The sequence below is a fragment of the Myotis myotis genome, unplaced genomic scaffold, assembly GCF_014108235.1.
Source record: "Myotis myotis isolate mMyoMyo1 unplaced genomic scaffold, mMyoMyo1.p scaffold_m19_p_3, whole genome shotgun sequence".
In the NCBI taxonomy this organism is placed as follows: Eukaryota; Metazoa; Chordata; class Mammalia; order Chiroptera; family Vespertilionidae; genus Myotis; species Myotis myotis.
This window is the reverse complement of record NW_023416335.1, coordinates 193,426,302-193,446,476: the sequence shown is the minus strand read 5'-3', so window position 1 is coordinate 193,446,476 and position 20,175 is coordinate 193,426,302. Positions and strand designations below refer to the sequence as shown.

General features: G+C 44.3%; 1 protein-coding gene across 1 annotated transcript in view; it reads right to left on the bottom strand.

The window, feature by feature from the left end:
• Positions 1-18,858, bottom strand: part of LOC118650744 (anoctamin-2) — a 78,114-nt gene extending 59,256 nt beyond the window's left edge. Inside the window, exons 1-3 of the mRNA XM_036299041.1 lie at positions 18,829-18,858; positions 17,872-17,949; positions 11,430-11,625 (exon numbers count right to left, since the gene is read on the bottom strand). Of these exons, the coding sequence (XP_036154934.1) occupies positions 11,430-11,625; positions 17,872-17,949; positions 18,829-18,858 (304 nt within the window). The remainder of the gene's footprint in view (positions 1-11,429; positions 11,626-17,871; positions 17,950-18,828) is intronic.
• Positions 18,859-20,175: the final 1,317 nt, after the last annotated feature.

The following is a 20,175-nucleotide window of genomic DNA, read 5'->3' as shown; positions in this document are numbered from 1 at the left end:
AGTAGCCAGCATAAGGAACCTCACCTGCCTATGACAGAGGTGATGTGATTGAAGAAATGGAGCAAGTTTTCTCAGAGTCCACATGGGGTGGGATGATGTCTTCAGGCCAAGAAGGGTGACCTGCACTCAGGCTGTTGAGTAGGGTCCCCTCACAAGACCCCAGCCTCAAAAGTGGTCTGACTCTGTGCCCCATGAGAAAATGGCCCAGCCTTGTTGTGTTTTATAAGACTCCAAGTACGGTGTCCTTAGATTTCCATTGCTACAAAGATGTAAAAGAGAGTCAACATGGAGAGTGTGAGCAGGCAGAGGGCAACCCCTCTCCATCCTTTATACACTGCTGCAATTCCAAGGCCCCAGAAAGCCACCCAGGTTGGTGAGAAGCCTGCTCCCGACATGTAGGAACAGATTTCCATCAGAGAGCAGACTCTATCTAGGACCAGGAAGGGCAATCGAACAATCGGATAGAATTCCTGTGCAGAGCCATTACCTACCCCCCTTTCTCTCACATGTTAAACCTCTGGGGTGCTATGTCATAAAAAAAAATATGGCTACAAATGACCCAGTTGTAAACTGCCTTGGAAAATAATTAGTATGAAAGCCTGAGTTAGCCCCAGGGGGCCAACTAAGAACTCCCGTCTCCTGAGTGGCATTCTAATCTTACGGAGGCAGAATGGCCGGCAAGAGGATGCCAACTGCAGAATCGGAAGTTTGGAAAATCAGGTCCTCCTAACTGATGCCCCAACTACCCAGCCAGTAGATATATAATGATGGTGACAAGACAAGACGAGAAGATGCCCAAGTGTGTATTTCAAATTGTACCAGCCCTGCACTCCTCTGGGCAGAAGGATGGAGGGCCTGAACCTGTGTGGCTGAGTCAGAAAGCAAAGGCGCCTGCTCCTCACCCTGCCTTTCCCCCGGGGCAGATCAAGCTTTTGGAAACAGCAATATCTTCTGACAGCCCAACCATCTGGTCTTCCCTTCATTTGTGGTTGTGTTTGGGGGGAGGAGATGGGAGGTGTCTCAGCCTCCTGGGTGATGTTGTTGCCTTGTTTGTGCCACGGGGAGGGAATCACCCTAGCAGGAGCCAGCCAGCTGGGTAATTAGGCAGCCAATGCATCGCCTAAGGGAGCTGAGAGCCCCAGAACTGGAGATTAAGGATGGGTGTTCCTGAGATACTCCTGTAGCACAAGGGATCCCTCCCTTTGAGTCAGAAAGATGGCTCTTGCTCCCAGATAAAGGGATATGAGACCTACTGTGCTGTCTAGCAGCCTAGCCCAAGGTGGCAGCCCCCCAAAAGCATCTCATTTTAAGGAAAAAAGATGGTAATAAAAAGGAAGCACCAGGAGAGAAAGGGTAGGGGGAGAGGGAGGGAGAGATAAAGAGTGGGAGGCAGGAAGAAGGGAGGGAGGCCTGGCTGGCATGGCTCAGTGGTTGAGCATGGCTCAGAAGGTCATGGTTAGATTTCCAGTCAGGGCACATGCTCAGGTTGAGGGCTCGATACCCAGTAGGGAGCATGCAGGAGGCAGCCGATCAATGGTTCTCTCTCATCATTTTTTAAAATGTGTTTTTATTGATTCTTTTTTAGCAAGAGAGAAGAGGGGAAAGGGAGAGAAAGAAGCATCAATTGACTGCCTCCTGCACACTCCCTACCAGGATCGAGCCAGTAACCCAGAATCAAACCGGCAACCTCTTGGTGCATGATGCTCAATCAACTGAGCCACATTGGCCAGGGAAATTCTTTTTAAAAAATTTTATTTTAATAAAGCCTGTAGGACCTCAAAGTCTTTGAACCTATGGAGGTCCCCTCATGCATGGAGACCTAGGAGGCAGGCAGGTGACAGTGCACTCAGAGTTTGTTCCCACTGAGTCTCCCTGCTTATCCCCAGAGACCCTCCACCACCTGACATTCACATAGGTGGGTTCATTGCATTTTAAATCTTCTTGAGCCTCTGGTGTGTTTTCTTTTGCTTTGCCAAACTGTTTAGAATTTCCTGAGGAACAAGGACAGCTACATATTGTCAGACAGTAGCATGTCATGGTCTGAGCAAGGACACTGAGGCCAGACTCACCACTTAAGACCTATATAACTTTGGGCCTGTTATTTATCTCTCTGTGCCTCAGTCTTCTAATCCTTAAAATGGGAGTGTTAAGACTATCTACATTATTGCACTGTTGAGGCTGTTTTAAAAATTAAATATACTAATATACGTAAAATGCTTAGAACAGTGCTTAGCACAGGGTGTATGTTTGTGTGTGTGCACATGCACACACACACACACTCATGCACCACTATTAACCATGGACCTTGGTCAAGTTTCTAAACCTCTTCAGCCATCTCAAGAGTGAAATGCAAGATGAGCGATTTCCAGCGCTATTATATAAATTATGTGGGACAATGTATATATGATGCCTACCAGGGCCTGGTGCATGGCAGTGCTCAATAAAAGTCAAATGCTTCTCCCTCCCCTGGTCCTTTTGTTCACTTCTCTGTCCCACTTCAGTAGCATCTGGGGCAGCAACACTGAGGAGGAGGATATCATCAATATTTAAACACCACACAAACACAGCCAGTTTTGTAAGAACGGGAGACTTTGGTTTAAAACAATGATCAGTTTCCAAGAACCTACAATAAGCTCAACCCTGTAACTAGAAGAGGTTCAATAAAGAGTGAAGGATGATTGCACATAGTTGTGAAAAGGAGTGGAAAAGGAGGCAGTGGTAAAGGAGCTGGAGTTAGAGGGTGATGCTGATAAAAACAAGCTGATGGCATATTGATTATTCAGCCTAGAAGCCTGGAGTGAGCCCTACCTCCCCGCACTGTGCCCCTAGCTAGCACAATTCCTCATACCAGAGCATGGATAGGCCCCATTCCCAGTCCAAGCCTGACCCATGCCTATGCCAGTTATGACAAGACCCTACAGTTTTCAGGAGCATTAGACATCCTGCTCCCCTATGTGTGGGCTCAGAAGCTCATTGTTTCAAAGGCACAGTATGACAGGAGGGAGCTGCTATGGTCTGAATGCTTATGTCCCTCCAAAATTCAGTTTGAAAACCTATTGCCCAATGTGATGTTATTAGGATGTGGGGCCTCTGGTAGTTACTTACTCATGAGGGTTGAGCCCTCGTGAATGAGATTAGTGCCCTTGTAAAAGAGGCTCCAGAAAGACCCATAGCCCATTCCTCTCTATGTGAGGACACAACGAGAAATCTGTGACTTACAAGAAGGCCCTCACCCAACTCTGCTGGCACCCTGACCTCAGACTACCAGCCTCCAGAGCTGTGAGGAATGAAGTTATGTTGTTTATAAGCCACCCTGTCTGTGGTATTTTGTTGTAGCAGCCCAAAGAGACAGGATGGAATCATGCCTTAAGCTGATCTGCTTTGTAACTCTTGTTGCCTGACCTCCATGAGGCCCTGTCCTGTTGGCCTGGGTGCCTGTGGTCCTGAGGTCCTACCCAGCTCTTGCTTGTTTTCTACCCTAGGATCTGGATCCTTTCCCTATAACTACCACGTGTGACCCTTTCAGGAATGAACAGATCATTGGCAATGAAGACAGTCCTTGTCCTACCCATTCATTGGGACTCGCATAAACTTTAATTATTGATGCTTACTGAACTGGGCTACACACTTTGTACAGTGAGCCTTGGCCAACCAGGCCCCAAAACTTCATTTATTTCCATAGCAACCTGTCCCAGCACCACAGGCTTCAGCTCAGTCCCTGGGCCACTAGTGCTGTGTAGTCTCCAAATTATAGCATGCCTTGCACCTATCCCCATGAGTATTGTTATTATGGCAGCCAGGAAGACAACTACTGTCTTTATTTACCACTGCTGAGTCGATCACTCTCGCAGTGGTTCTCAACCTTCCTAATGCCGCGACCCTTTAAGACAGTTCCTCATGTTGTGGTGACCCCCAACCATAAAATTATTTTCGTTGCTACTTCATAACTGTAATTTTGCTACTGTTATGAATTGTAATGTAAATATCTGATATGCTATATGTGTTTTCCGATGGTCAAGACCCACAGGTTGAGAACCTTTGAAAGGCATTTAACAAATTCTGTCCTTTGGCATACTATTTGTGGCAAGAATTAGTCTCAGATAGGCCTGACTTCTAGGCCTACTGAGGGATGCTCCTAGAAAGGCACTTGTCCATCAGCCAGCCTCGCAGGAAACACTTGGGAACTTTCTGGAGTTGTTTACACCAGCTGTTTGCACCTGGTGAGCAAAGCACGAATTCACAGCCTCCTCATCAATCAGGAGATCTGGGGCAGGAAGCCAGATGGGTATTAAACCCAGCGTGAGAATGGCAAAGGAAGCCCCTACGCCTGGCAGAATCCTCACCCCAATGGGTGGCATTATCCACAGCTTTATGTCCTGGGAAGGCCGGGGGACTCTGAAACTATACCTTTGCCTGCAGGTATGCTGGTCATCCCCTGGTGTGTACAACCATCTCTGTTAGTGTGTATATCCTTTGTCATTAAGGAAAATTCGAGTCTTTGGATGTCTTTGTTGTACCTTTCAGTCAGTGTCCCATTGTGACAACTTCGCATTTGCCTCATTCACCTCAGTATTTCCTCAAATCCTTTTGTAAGTAGGCAGAGTTGAAATAATGAATACATAAACACTCACTGTGGCCTCTACTGAGGTTTACAGACTACCTATCTTATGTGCATTCTTTGAAAAGACTTTGTGAATGAAAAGAGACATGACTTTACCAATAACTTCATCAACAAACTTATGCTAAGATCTACCCTGAGGCAGACACTGTGTAGGAAATAAAGAGCAAGGTAAGACAGAGTAGCTCTTTTTCAGGACTTTGTCGCCTGGTTGCAGCAAGTGGCAGAGACCTTTCAAGTTCACAGAACATCCACTCACATCTACGTGTTTTGCAGTGTCTTCATAATTAGGCTGGTTCTTGCCAGTGCGCTCTGAGCTGAGTGATGGATGACACTTCCAGACTGCAGTGTTTCACAGCCTCTGTATGACCCAACTGCTCTCTATTCCCCTGACATTGTCTCCATGTGGCCTCCATCCGTCTGGGTCCTTGAGCAAGTGTGTGAAGCACAGACCATGGCCTGTCACACCAGACATGTAGTGTGAGCAAGAACAATTAAACAACTTCACATTATGTAACTGAGATCTTGAGATGAATTTATTACCCCAGCACAGCCTCATCTATTCTAACACTGGGAAATACACGCAAATACAGGACTGATGACAGGCAATGCACGATAAATTCCAGTGAGCAGAGTAGATAATACATTCCAAGCTGACTCCCACCTTGCTGGTTTATGAGCCAAGTCTGTGATATTGTGTCCCTTCTGCATTTGCCTTTGCTATGGCCTCTTCCTAGAGCCATCTCTGTGTGGCTGGTGCCCTCCTGTTGACCAGCTCTCACTGCAACAGGCCTTTCCCAACCACCTGATCCAAAGGGCACAACCCCAATGCTATCGCACCTCTCCATTTTGCTTCCTCACCCTCTATGAAATGTTCTTGTCTACTGTCCATCTTTCCCTGACTACAGTGTAAATACAAGAAGAGCAGGGACCAGTCTTTCTTGTTTACAGCTGTGTTTCCAGAATTGAGCCTGGCACAGAGTAGACACTCAATCAATTAACGTCTGAGGGATGAACAAATGAATAAATGATCTGCAGCCCAAGAGTTCAGATGTGGGAAGGAGTAAACTCACTGAGGGCTGAGTGTCCAGAAAAGGCTTCACTGGGAGGCAGGCCTTGAGAGGTCCTTTAAAAAGAGGGTCACCAGGGGTTGTTATAGCTGTTACAGAAGCCTGAGCAAGGCACAGAGGTGGGAGCACACAGGCAGGGGGTCTGTGCTGCCTGTGAATTGAGTGGAGAAGGACAGTGGGAAGAAGGTGGTTGAGAACCTGGAATGTTAATTTATATAGGGTGTCCCCCCAAATTATATATACACACTTTGAATAATTATAAGGGCAGTGTTTATTAAAATACATTTCATTTTCAAAATTGAGCTATTAACTGTTAAAATGTATATACACTTTTTGGGAACACCCTGTATCTAACCTAAGGACAAAAGGAAGCTCTCTTCAGGGGCTGAATGGGAGTGATGCCCCCAAAACCACTGTTAGAGACTGGGTGGAGATTTCCAAGATAGAGGCCCACAGAAAAAAAGACTAAATACAAAGGCACAGTAATTAGGTTGTGACAACAAACCAGATAAGATGATGATCAGTGGACAAGAAGGAGGAACATGATGATGGATCAATTAAACTTTATCCAGAAAAGTTCCCTCTCTGCCCAATGCCAGACAGCAGGAATGGGAAGAAGAAGGAACTAGGTCTAGAACTCACAGGTTCTTTTCACTGGGCTCTTAATTCAGTGGTCCTTTCACTGCACAGCAGCACCTCTCTGAGCCCCTGGAGACATTCAGTCTAACAAAGACAGGAGCAATGACCCAGGATAATGCCTACATGGGTTCCTGAGTGGAGACCCAGCACACCACTTCAATCCGGACTGTAAGAAGCTTACATTAAAAACAGCAGAAAACTCTAAAATTTTTATGGTTTCCCATCTTATGTTTAAGTCCTTTATCCATTTTGAGTTTATTTTTGTGTATGATGTAAGTTGGTGGTCTAGTTTCATTTTTTTGCATGTATCTGTCCAATTTTCCCAACACCATTTATTGAAGGGACTGTCTTGACTCCACTGTATGTTTATGCCTCCTTTGTCAAATATTAGTTGAGCAGAGTGGTTTGGGTCAATTTCTGGGTTCTCTATTCTATTCCATTGATCTATATGTCTGTTCTTGTGCCAATACCAGGCTGTTTTGAGAATAGTGGCTTTGTAATACAGCTTGATATCTGGTATTGAGATCCCACCTAGTTTGTTCTTCTTTCTCAGGATTGCTGCATCTATTCGGGGTCTTTTTTTATTCCAGATGAATTTTTGGAATGTTCGTTCTAGGTCTGTGAAATATGCTGTTGGTATTTTAATGAGGAGTGCATTGAATCTATAGATTGCTTTGGGTAGTATGGACATTTTGATTATGTTGAGTCTACCAATCCATGAACATGGTATGTTCTTCCATCTGTTTATGTCTTCCTCTATCTCTTTTTTTCAGTGTCCTGTAGTTTTCTGAGTTCAGGTCTTTTACCTCCTTAGTTAAGTTTATTCCTAGGTATCTTAATTTTTTTGGTGTGATGGTAACCATAAAAATACTAGAGGAATCCACAGGCAGCAAAATCTAAGACATATGCCGAAGCAATTTCTTCACTGATACTGCTCCTAGGGCAATGGAAACTAAAGAGAAAATAAATAAATGGGACTACATCAAAATAGAAAGCTTTTGCACAGCAAAAGAAACCATCAACAAAACAACAAGAAAGCCCACTGCATGGGAGAACATATTTGCCAATGTTATCAACGATAAGCGTTTAATCTCCAACATTTACAAGGAACTCATACAACTTAACAAAAGGAAGATAAACAACCCAATCAAAAAATGGGCAACGGACCTAAATAGATACTTTTCAAAAGAAGATGGAAGGAAGGCCAAGAGACATATGAAAACATGCTCAAAGTCACTAATCATCTGAGAGATGCAAATCAAAACAACAGTGAGGTACCATCTCACATCTGTCAGAATGGCTATCATCAACAAATCAACAAATGACAAGTGCTGGTGAGGATGTGGAGAAAAAGGAACCTTCATGCACTGCTGGTGAGAATGCAGACTGGTGCAGCCACTGTGGAGAACAGTATGGAGTTTCCTCAAAAAACTAAAAATTGAACTCACATTTGACCCAGTGATCCCACTTCTGGGAATATATCACAAGAAACTCAAGACACCAATTAGAAAGGATATATGCACCCCTATGTTCATAGCAGCACAATTCACTGTAGCTCAGATTTGAAAACAGCCCATCAGCAGATAAGTGGATTAAAAAACTGTGGTACATCTACACAATGGAATACTATCCTGTGGTAAAAAAGGAGTTCTTACCATTTGCAACAGCATGGATGGAACTGGAGGGCATTATGCTAAGTGAAATAAGCCAGTCAGAGAACGATAAATACCACATGATCTCACTCATTTATGGAATATAATGAACAACATAAACTGATGAACAAAAACAGCTCCAGAGACAGAGAAGCATCTATCAGATGTCAAACCTCAGAGGGAAGGTAGGGGAGGATGGGGGTAAGGGGGAGAGATTAACCAAAGGACTTGTATGCATGCATATAAGCCTAACCAATGGACACAGACAACAGGGGGGGTGAGGGCATGAGTGGGGGGGATGGGGGGTAAGGGGGGGATAAGGACACATATGTAATACCTTAATCAATAAAGAAATTAAAATAAAATAAAAATAAAAACGGCAGAAAACACATTTGCATTTTAGAGGTAGAATCTGAGTTTGAACCTCCAAATAATGAGGATTTAATACTTGCCTTGCTGACCACACATTGTTTTTGTGAAGATGGAAGGGGCTACAGAATATATTTTTTTAGTTTAAAAACAATTTATGAGTATTACTATCACAAAGAACAAAATACGCTTGCTAAAATTTCATCTCCTTTCCAGTGCACACACTTTCTTATGGAGGACTGGGTGTTGGGTTAGCAGCCTGGAGGGGCCTAAACTTTTGGGTTGGGAGAGTGCTATTAAAAGCAGTGGATGGAGCTTCACACTATGGAAACTACTCTGTGCCCCAATGCAAAGAGAATTTGCCCAGCCTGTACGCTCACTAAATATGTGCTAATATTTTTCATTGTCCACCCCTCTGTTTATGTTCTTTCTTTACCGCTCTCTGGAGCTGTGCAAGAAAAATGAAATAAAGTAATGCAAATAGAAGCAGGAAGACATTTCTACATTACTCATTTTCTGTTCCTCTCTTCCCCACTTCCTTCCTCCACACTAAGTAATCTCCTTTATACCAGACCTTCTAGCCTTTCTCTCCTCTCACACCCTATATCCCTGACCACGTAATTCTGCAAACATACAGCTCCCATCATATCACACCCTTCAAAACATCCTCAGACGTGTTGGGAGCTATTGAGTCAGGAGTTACTGAGGCGACATTTCTCTCCACTGCTGGTGTTTCTTCCATGTGGAGGGAGTGGGATCAGTTGCAATGCTCTACTTATCTCCCCCATCTCACTCATTTCTTATCTTGGCTGACAGGAGAAATAGCTCATCTCAGTGGTCAGTCCGGAAGGTGACACTGGCACTCCTCGCCTACCCACTCTTCTGCCCTTCCCTTGGGGAGCAAAGGGCCTGTAGGCAGCAAGTGTTCTTCGGTCCCCCCCCCACACACACCCCACCACCACCACCAACACCCAGGTCCTAAGACTTGCTGGGCTGCCCTGTCCACTGTTACCACCACCGGAAAGGTAAATCTGTCTGGAACCCAATATTAGGAAGCCTGTTTGATTCTCCTGCTAAGATGCTTCCTCTGGTGTAGCCTTTTTCAGCTGTAAAGGCAATACCCTGGCTATGTCTATACCTGCCTGTGCTTTATTTCTTAACTGGTTTAGCACTGAGGCCAGGACAATGGGTACTTTTCATTAGATGCCCCGTGAACACTTACAAACATATTTCCATTGTCTATGAAAACAAGCAAGGTCCTTAGCTTGGCATTTGAGGTTTTCCAGCCCCCTGAAAAAAGGTTATCATCAACTTTCTGGGCCCAGTTCCTACTATCCTGTGTCCTTGGGCATGCCAAGGACCTGAGAGCAACCACCATTCTGGGCTCATCTGATATCCTAGAAATCCTTCCTTTCTTCTTTCTTCCATATGGCAAATTCTGCTCCTTCAGCTCCCTGGCATTTAGGCCCATCAAAATTCTGCCACCCCACCCTACTCTTCATGTAAGCCCAGGTACATGCCCTTCTCTGCATGTCTTTCTTGACCCCGAGGGATCTGAGTTCCCTCTTCTGTGCCGGATTTCTCATTCTGTTTCCTCTGCCAGGAACTGTGTCTCCTCCTGCCCACTCCCCGCTGCCCCTCCCTCATGAGCCTGTCTGACCACCACTTATCTCTGAGATCTCCAACTGATGCCTTTACCTCCGAAGCATCCTCAAGCCCTCAGGAGTATTGGGTGGTCCTCCTAAGTGCTTCCATAGGATCCTGAATACCACTAAATACACGGAAGTAAATGCTCTGCCTACTTGTCTCAAGAAGTTTATGAAGGCATATAGATAACACTTGCAATTATGTACAAGCCCGAAGAGAGCAGGACTGCCACTCTAGATGGTAAATGCCTATGTCCACATAGAAACCAGAGGTAAATGCCCAGTAAATAGGGGTCCAGCCGGGGAGAGGCTCGGAATGAGTAACTGGAATCAGGGAGGCCTTTCCGGAATCCTCTGGCCCTCCAGGGGAGGCTCTCTTAAGAGGGGGTTATCCTATTGAGTGTCTAGCTTCTAACTGGTCAGTGAATTAAAGACATATATTATTAATTCAACTGCCCAGCGGTTAATAAGGGGCCAAGACTCCTAGTCCCTGGATTCAACAAAGCTAAGGCGGTGCATCCAGGCCACCCAGAATAAATCCAATGAGGAAAGGGTCTGGGCTCTCAGCCCTCCCCCATCTCATAAGCACAAATGCCAAAGAGTGGTGTGCAGCAACAGCAGGTTGCAGCTCAAATGACACGTCTGAATATTGAGGCCACTGCATTTTTCTCACTGGCTCAAAGCTTGGGAAGTCTGATATGACTCTTTGAAGTCTGCTCAGCGTACAGGGAATGTGTGGATTTTCTGGGGCCTCTGACAATATGGGGAGAGATAAGACCCTCTTGGGCTCAAGTATCAAGAGGCTTTCTCAAATTTATAAATGTTGCTGGGAAAAGGAGGAGAGCTAAAACTCTGATATTTTTAACAGGAAGTGTTGAACCCATCTTGCTTCTAAGTTAGGCTAAGAAGAATAAACCGATGGCTTATTCTTAGGGGATGGTGAGGGAGTCAATCTGGGCAGGAGAAGGATTGATCAAAATTGCTGCAGGACCCTAGCCAGTTTGGCTCAGTGGATAGAGCATTGGCCTGCAGACTGAAGGGTCCCTGCTTAGATGCCAGTCAAGGGCACATGTCCGGGTTGTGGGCTCGATTGCCAGTGAGGGACATGCAGGTGGCAGCCGATCAATGATTCTCTCTCATCATTGATGTTTCTATCTCTTTCTCCCTCTCCTTTCCTCTCTGAAATCAATAACAATATTTTTTTTTTAAAAAAAAGTGCTGCAGGAAGGGCTTCTGCCTGAGGGGTGCCCTTGGTAGGCCCTACCAGGACATGACCACTGTATTTGCTCATTTCTCCAATTAAAATGCTCTATACAGAGCATCTTGTTCTTGTTCCTTTTCTCATGCTGGGTCGTTACCACCAACAATGTTGCACACACTGAATGGCCACGTTTCGGGGGGGCTGGGGCAAACATGCGACGCAGTGGCACAGTACCGATTTCGGTGAGCCACTTGGCCACTGCACCGTAGATCTCATCCAGGATGAGGATGACCACAAGGTTGATGATGACCGCCGTCGCTGTCACTGTCACCCGGACATTGGAGCGTGTGTCCTTGTTGAGAGACAGAGCAGCTGCAGTTGTGATACGATACACAATGACCGCAAAGACAATGGAGAAGGTCAGGGCAATCTGTAGAGGAAAAACAGGGAAAGTCACACATGCGCAGACAATTATTGAGCACTTATCAATTACTCAGCCAACAGTATTATTGGCTAAACCAGGAATTTTTAATCTGGAGTCCACTGATGGGAAACGGGGAACTGCAAACTCCCTAAATTCTCATGCAAATTCTAAGTACAGATGCATTTTTCAGAAGAGAGTGTCTTCCATTTTTATCAGTTTCCAAATGGCCCATAATACACACAAAGAATTAACAATGGTGTGTACAATACACATAATGTGGTTCCTTTTAGTAGAGAGCACTGGTTATGGAGGGCTAAATAGAAAACATGGAGAGAGAAAAGAGCAGGTTCCCTCTGAGAAGAATAATCTGTCCTGGATTGTACATTCTCTCCCTAAAAAAGGAGGGGGCGGGGCTCAAGCTTGGGCAGTGCTTTGCAAGCTGTGTGAATGACACTCTGGTGTGCAACAAATGAGGAATGGGTTTTACTAGTAGATGTGTCTGAGTTATGGATGTCTTCAGATTTCTGGGGGGTACCTGGGAGTGCTAAAGCCTGGAGTGTGCTGGTGGCAGCCTCAGCTGTTTATTCCCATGTGCTTTACAAATATCAGTGCTTGCCCTGTGGGCCATAGTGTGAAAAAGAGCCTACCCTAAGCGGAGAGGATGCAGTGTTCTCTGAGTAAAGGGAGGATGTGTGTGTGTGTATGTATGAGTGGAGGAGAGGTTAGATGGGAAAGTCACTCTGTGGGAGACCCCTCTTCGGAGGTAGGCTGGCGGTAGGAGTAGCAGCAACCCCATCCTCTAGGTCTAGGGAGGAATGACTACCATGTAAGAGGGGAAACCTGGATGTGACATCACCGCTCTCCAACAATGTAGACATTTTCACTTCCCGTTCCTCTGGGATTATCACTGCCAGACAGTAAGGGCCTGGAAAACATGGTGTGAGATTCTTTTTCCCCAAAATCACTTTTGCAGTGAAGGTCCATGGTGGAAGTAATAATGAGGCAGGGGCAGCCAGGGCATCAGAGAGAGAGAAAGAAAGAGAGAGAGGGAGGGAGGGAGGGAGGGAGGGAGGGAGGGAGGGAGGGAGGGAGAGAGAGAGAGAGAGAGAGAGAGTATTTGGGGTTGGATTTGGGGGAAAAACAATGGCAAAAACATCCTTTTCTTGGCAGTCTTGAGGGTGGTGCATGGAGAAACAACTGGGCAGGAAATCAACTTTGATGCTCCTTCTCTAAGAGGCCCAGCTGCTAAACTGGGGAAGGAAGAACACTCCTCCTGGCTACACAGAGTGTGATCCCTGGGACCTGCTCCATCAGCTGGAAAGTTGATAAACATGAAGGATCTCAAGCACAACTCCAGACCTAACTCTGTCTGCATTTTAACAAGATTCCTATTTAAGTTCTAGAGGCACTGCTCTCCTTACTTGAGAAATCACCTCTTCCCACCTTCCCTACTCCCCCAGCCCCACCTCTAATATGTCCCTCCCAGCCCTCTGATGCTGTTCTTTGCCATCTTAACTTCTCTGATCTTGATTTTTCCATCCCATTATAGAAATCAGGTTTTGAACCTCTCCTTCAGTGTTTCCCACAAGTGTTTCAAGATTCAGTTTTCAAACTGGAAGACCTTGGAGAGCACCAGCCCAGGCCCATGACCATTAAGTAGACCAGGAAACAGACGTGGAAAGTGATTTTCTCAAGGTCAAAAGGCAAGGACTACTACCCTACTGTCCTGGATCATGATAGGAATGAAAAAAATGTTAGCATTTAGGGCTCATTCATGTTTAGCTTTTAATCTCACATATAAGGGTCCAAGAAACAGCAGTGTGATTGATCCAAGGTCTGGAGAGTACATGGTAGAGCTGATACACTAATGATGATATCATCATCAACAGCTGATCCATTTGTATCCACTCTATGTCATTATTCAATGCATATCTTCACTAGCACTAATCCTTATAATAGCACTAATGTCCCATTCTGACATTAGAATCCATACACTCTGGCACTAAATCCAGTACTATCTTCACCACTTTGGCTGCATTATTGATTTTTTTGATTAAATTCAGTAAATATTTTCCAACCACTTGTTATGCAAACCACTGTGCTGGGAATATTTCATGTTTGTGAGCAGTCTCCCCAACTAAGCCAAAAGCAGGGATTGGTCTTGTGCTGCATTCTGTGCCTCCCTGTTTAGTAAAGATTTGCTGATCCTGTGCACATGGTCACATTATCATGGTCCCTGTTGCTTTTGGTGTTTTAATCCCATAATATACTTCTGGGCAGAGCCTAATTGCAATGGAAGCCAGGCTATAGAGTCTATAGCCCTATTTGACATTCTAAGAGAGTCAGAAAGGGGAATAGGTCCCGACGCTCTAGGACTTCATTCTGAAGTGAAGTTGAGAAAACCATTGCACACATAACAACTGTTGAGCTTAGTAGCAGCTGGACAGAGTCACAGGCCTTAGTTCCTGACTTTCTGGTATGCTCTGAGCAGTGAACAGGGGGATTAGTTAGAGGAAACTTCACAGAAGCAGCTTTGAGACCATTTTCTATGGGAAAGGCTTGAAAGAAAGAATAAGGAGGAGCAAATAGAAAATCACAGGCAGAAGCAACCTCTGGGAGAAGCAACTAGTAGGAGAGTGCCAGTCTAGGCCATGGCATGTAATAGTAACTCAATTTTTAAAAATATACACATTAATGACTTTCTCACTGACATAATAAGTTTATCTCTGGAATCTTCTTAATTCACTTATTTTTTCATTCAGTCATTCATAAAAGATGTTTTGAGTACCTACTATGGGTCAGTTACCATTTTTAGGTGTCCAGGATATAATGATGAACAAAGATAAAAATTTCTTGGGCACTGATCTTCTAATGGGGAAAAATAGGCTATCTATATATATAAAAGCCTAATATGCAAATTGTCCCCACGGGAGTTCAATGGGAGACCAATTACTCACTATGATGTGCGCTGACCATCAGGGGGCACCACAGAACAAAGGGAGGCCACAGCCAGCAGGTAGCAACTGGGGAAGGGAGGCCCTGGCCGGCAGCTGGAAGGCCCCGATTGGCCCTGATTGCCGGCCAGGCCTAGGGACCCTACCCATGCACGAATTTCATGTGCCAGGCCTCTAGTAACCTAATAAATAGGTAAAATACATAGTATATCTGTTGTGATAAATACTATGGAAACAAATAAAGCAGAACAGGGGTATAGGGAAAGATTGCAACTTAAAATAGGGTGGTCAGGAAGGGCCTCGGTGGGAAGGTGACATTTCAGCAAGGACCCAATTGAGTAAAGAGAGAGTTGGAGTGGAAGATGAATGGTGGAGAGGAGGAGGGCCAGCCCTTTAGTATAAGAATCTACATCTCATGAAATATGAAGACTTTAGAGAGTTTTTAGCAGAGGAGTGACATTATCAGATCCAGATTTTACAAAGATCAGTAGAGGGACAGTATAAAGGCAGCGAGATCAATTAGGAGGTCATTGCAATAATCCAGGCAATGGAGGAAGGTTTCTAATGGCTGGTTCCCAATGTATGAGTATAAGTAAATGATTGTCTTGGGCATGGCAGGAGCGCTCATGCTCCTAGTTCTAGAGGAAGGAAGGACATTGCCTCTGATAATCCCCTGTCCTGTAAATTGAAATTCAGAAGAGGGTTAATTCAAAAAGAAAAGAAACTTAACTCAACATACTGGGTGAGAAAAGAAAGAGAAAATTTATCTTCATCCATGCTGCCTCTATCATGGTGGGAAGATGGACACAGCAAGTGACATTTTCTTGGCTCTTGTCATCCTATGAAAAACATCCCCAGCTGATTTGGCAGACTGGCATCCCTAAAAACGTCCTCATGGCCCTGGTCCTGAAATCTTTTGCCAAGGTTCAGTCACAGGGGACAGGGGAGGGAATGATATTTGATACTCCAGTTTGTTGCCCAAATTTCATAACAAAGCACTCTTTTATAAACACCCCCTGACCCCTTGACCCCATGCTCCACACAGTGTTCTAGGGTAATGCCCTGGTCCTCACGTATGATGAACCAAGCTGTGAATCCACAATGGGGATTGCCCATGGCCACATCTCAGGGACAAGGGTTTGTTTTCCTTTTTCTCCCTGTTCTCCTTAGAACACAATTTTCTCTGCAGTTCCATAAGTGGGGGGAATGAGGTACGTTTAGTTCTATCATCTTTACTCTGAGAATGTAGCCCTTTGAAGTTCTAATTTAATTTGGTGAGTACCTCCTGTTAGAATTTCAATTTTGAGCCAGCCATTCCCCCTGCTTTCAAACCTCCTTGCCCCATAAAACCACCAAAACTAAAGCTGTTAGCCAAATGGGAAAATATCCTCAAGGTACTAGTAAAAAGCATCTCCCATTTTCCCTTAGCGTTTAGCCTCACTATCCTGTCAGACCTTTAAGGCTTTGAGAAGATTGAAAAGCAGGCCTGGCTGCTGTGGCTTAGTGACTGAGTGTCGATCTATAAACCAGGAGGTCACAGTTTGATTCCCACCCAGGGCACTGGGGTTGAGGGCTTGATCCCCAGTGAGAGGGCATGCAGGAGACAGCCAATCAATGGTTTTTTCTCATCATCGATGTTTTTATCTCTCTCCCTTCCTCTCTGAAATAAATTTAAAAATATTTTTTTAAAAAGGATTGAAAAGTATATTTATCCAATATTTTGGGGGGTTAGTTTCAGCACAATGGGATGTTACAAATATCTTAACCTATCACTACTGGGGGGTAGAGGTATTTTACTTATTTATTTTCTTATTTATGCATATATTTGTTATCTATAAACTCTTTGAGGGAGGGATTATTTTGTTTTATTTTCTGCTCTATCCCCACTGCCTAAGAATAGCGTCAAGCACATAGTTGGCACCCATTAAGTATTTCTTGAATGAATGAATAATCTCTGACAACAAGATGCATATTGTGGGAGGCTTTGAAGTGCTAAATTAAACTTTCTATCATTCCAGCTTAACACATTGCAATTCACCACATGTTGTTGAATAAATTCTACATGCCTTGCTCTTGTTAAACAATGGGAAGATAACAAATGTAGACTTCTAAGTTCTGGCAAGACACACATCACCTCTGCAGTTCATTTGCGAAATAAGTGGTTGAATTAGATCCTTCCTTCACTTTTTAAATTTCTGAGACTAGGACATGGTTCCTGTCCTCAGTGGTCAGGATGCAATAATAATGACAATAATAACCTTGGGCCAGGATCAGTTACCTGTGGTCAATAGGTCCAGAAAATCATTATAGTCCCACTTATTTTTAGGATAAGCAATCTCTCAAACCCTCTCTCCCTCCCCAGAATGAATGTATAATCCTGCTTAGAAATGCTGTCAGGATACACCTCTCCTCTGTAAAATGGAAGCTCTAGTCTTGAATACTAGAAGGATTCTACCTATAAAGAGGGGGCAGATGTTTTAGTGGCTTGTGCTCAGTCCTCTGAGTTTTACCTTTTATTCTTTTCAGCAAGATGGGATATTACAAATCTCCTAAGATCTTATTGCTTCAGTTACTGTTGGCTCACTTATCCTGGCTGCCAAGACCAACCTGCTACCACTTTGACTCAAATGTGAATCATAGACCCCTTCCCTACCTTCCCTGACACAGCTGAGACCACCTGGGTCTCTCAAAAAGGCTCTCTCAAACTCTCAGGGAGAACACAGAGAAATAAACATAGCAACTGCAGGGAAATGGAAAAATCAGCTTAGAAAGCCTAGGCTGGCTGTCTCCTGTGGCTCCCAGACTCTGTTCTATTCCACAAACCATCAGAGAGAGTTCACCCACAGCTTAAACAGGCTGCCACAATTCTGTAGCCATCTTACCTGATTACTTCTTTTGAGGTCTTGGTCTATATCCCAATGTGAAGGTACCATCTCATGACCTACTCCCTGGAAGTTCCAACTTCAAACATCTGTGGTCAAGGCTGGGAAGGTAGAACCCCTTTCTACCCTCTTCTTTCTGAGAAGACTGAAACTCCTTCAAGAGTCACAGAAGGTCACTGACCCCTTACAGGTCTGGTTTTCTGTGTGAGAAAATCACCTTCCCTTCTTCAAGTGGCTAATACCAACAATGGCCTTGCTGTCAGATAAGATCCTGTCCTTCTGTACAGGGACTGTGGCTTCATCTTTATTAGCCCCTCATGATTCCCAGAGCATTACAGAACAACACACCCACAGCATTCACTTAACAGGATCTAACAAGCATAAGTCATAGGCAGGTGTTCCCTCAAGGAAATTACCATGAACAAGATGGAGACAACATTTATCAGGTAACCTGGGAAGCGATCTTTCCAGGTCAGCTTATCTTCATCATCATCCTGGGGAGAAACAGGAGAGGAGGGACAATCAGAAGGCACAAATAACAGATAATAATTTTCCTTTAATTTTGCATGCATTTGCACATCATTAATCATCATTCTAATATAGATATTTTTCTAGTTTCTGATGTCTTACCTCCCATATTAACAACAGCTCTCCTAATTTTTGTGATTTCTAGATAGCCTAGAAAAACTATGGTGAAAAGAGGACATGATTTGAGTTCAGCCTAATTCTTGGCTGAAGTTTTAAAATGTTCAACCACTTCTCAGCTGTGTGATCCTGAAATGTTTCCTAACTTTTCTTACCCCCTATTTCTGCATCGTAAAATGGGCACAGCCACAACACCCGTCTTGCCTACCACACAGGATGATTTTGTTTGTTTTGTTTTAATGAGAAACATGTGAACATGTTAAAGCAATGGACAAATGGCATATACAACCCAACCACAGGGCAACATCTTAAAATAGATCATTCTTTAAATAAAACATCAACCGTAGATCCCATTCAGTGTACAAATTACCCACAATTTTTGCTTTTCAAAGAACCTGCATGTGTAATCATTTGTTTACTCCAAAAATGACTGTGTTCTCTGCTTGTCCCAAATGCAGACATTTCTAGGTACAGGCTAAGCAATCAGTCTGGCTGAGAACTCTACCTTTCCCCCTCAGATTGGGTCCCGTACACCCAGGGGCTGCTCTCTGGGACACGTGTAAAGCTGACCAGTCTTTCAGCATACTCTAAAGACCCTCAGGTGGTCTGGTGAGGCCAACAAGGTATGTATGAAGATAAAAATCTCTGTCAATCAATTGTCATGTAAGTTTAGTCCAAGCACTTGTTTTCTCTGAGCTGCAGCTCTCGTACAGAGTTAAAATTGATACAGGGTTGTTGTGAAGACTCTTTGAAGCCATGTTACGCTGGTAAGGTCAGAGCCCTGCATTTCTGCAATGCATCTAAATCAAGCTCAGCCAGTGAATGTTACAGGGCCCCCTCCTCTAGTCTCTCTTTCCTCCTCGCCACTATTTCAGAATACACCTGATTTGGCTCTAGCAACAGTGCCATCTAGCCTTTGAAAGCTTGTACTGTAGGTGAAGAGCCTTCTTGGCCTAGGAGATATCTTTCTAAAAACCCTTGTGTGTCTACTATGTGCAGAACTTGGTGCCAGGAACGGTGGGAGACAGAAGAACATGGATATGCCACTGCCCCTGGGGACTTGCAGTCTAAGAAGACAGAAGTGGCACACACATATCAAAAGCTTCAGGGAGCATTTGCCAGTGTGGGAGAGGGAATTAGCTTGGACATGAGCCTTTGGGGCACTCGAGGAAAGAAATGATGTGTCTTTCTTACTGCATGTCTGGAGCTGAGCACAGGGTTGAGCTGGCTTAATAAATGGGGGTAGAAATGAGTGTTAAGGCTGAAGTCATTTAATAATTAGCACTTTCATTTACAGATGATGGAAACAAGGGATACTCAGTTTTTCTTAGACCTGGTGATAAAATCAGGTCTCTAAACTCCTAGCCCAACAGACTTTCCATCACACAATTGAGAACAAGGGAACTACAGGTTGTGACCAATCTGAATGAATGAGAGCATATAAATCTGTTTCCGTTCAGACTGGAACAATACTCATTCATATGCTTCTAAATTAGGCCAAACATCAAAAGGGAGTAGCACTTCTTTCTGTTTGCTTCAGTATAATACTTTGTTTTAATCACACCCGTGATATTTTCCTTTAAGATTTTGACAAGGGAAACTGAAGATGGGTTAGGGTTAGGGATTCTGTAAAGAAAATAAGGGGGTGCATGACTGGGCTCTCCCTGGGGTCTCCCTCATTACAATGAAGGTTTTGATGATTTTTTGACTCTTTTTTCTGCTCTCTGGCCTAGAGATAAGACATTCTGCCTTAAAACCCAGCAAACCAGATGTGTTCTGAAATATCAGTGGTGAGTAGTAAGGAGAGAACTCCAGTTCACAGGCTCCATGTTATCAGTTGCTCCATAAGGGGGCTTTGTAAATGAGGAACAGAGGAGGGAGAGGCAGAAAAACCCGTATTTGGTCCCTAAGATGAGAGGAAGGGATGAGAAACACCAGGGTGAGACCGGTTTGAAAATGGCCCTCAGGGAAGAGTTGGACAGTCCTGGAAGAAATGGGGGAAAGGGAAGTATGAGCAGAGGATCGGGAAATATGGCCCATGATGAAATGGGTTCCAATAAATAAGAACAACTGTA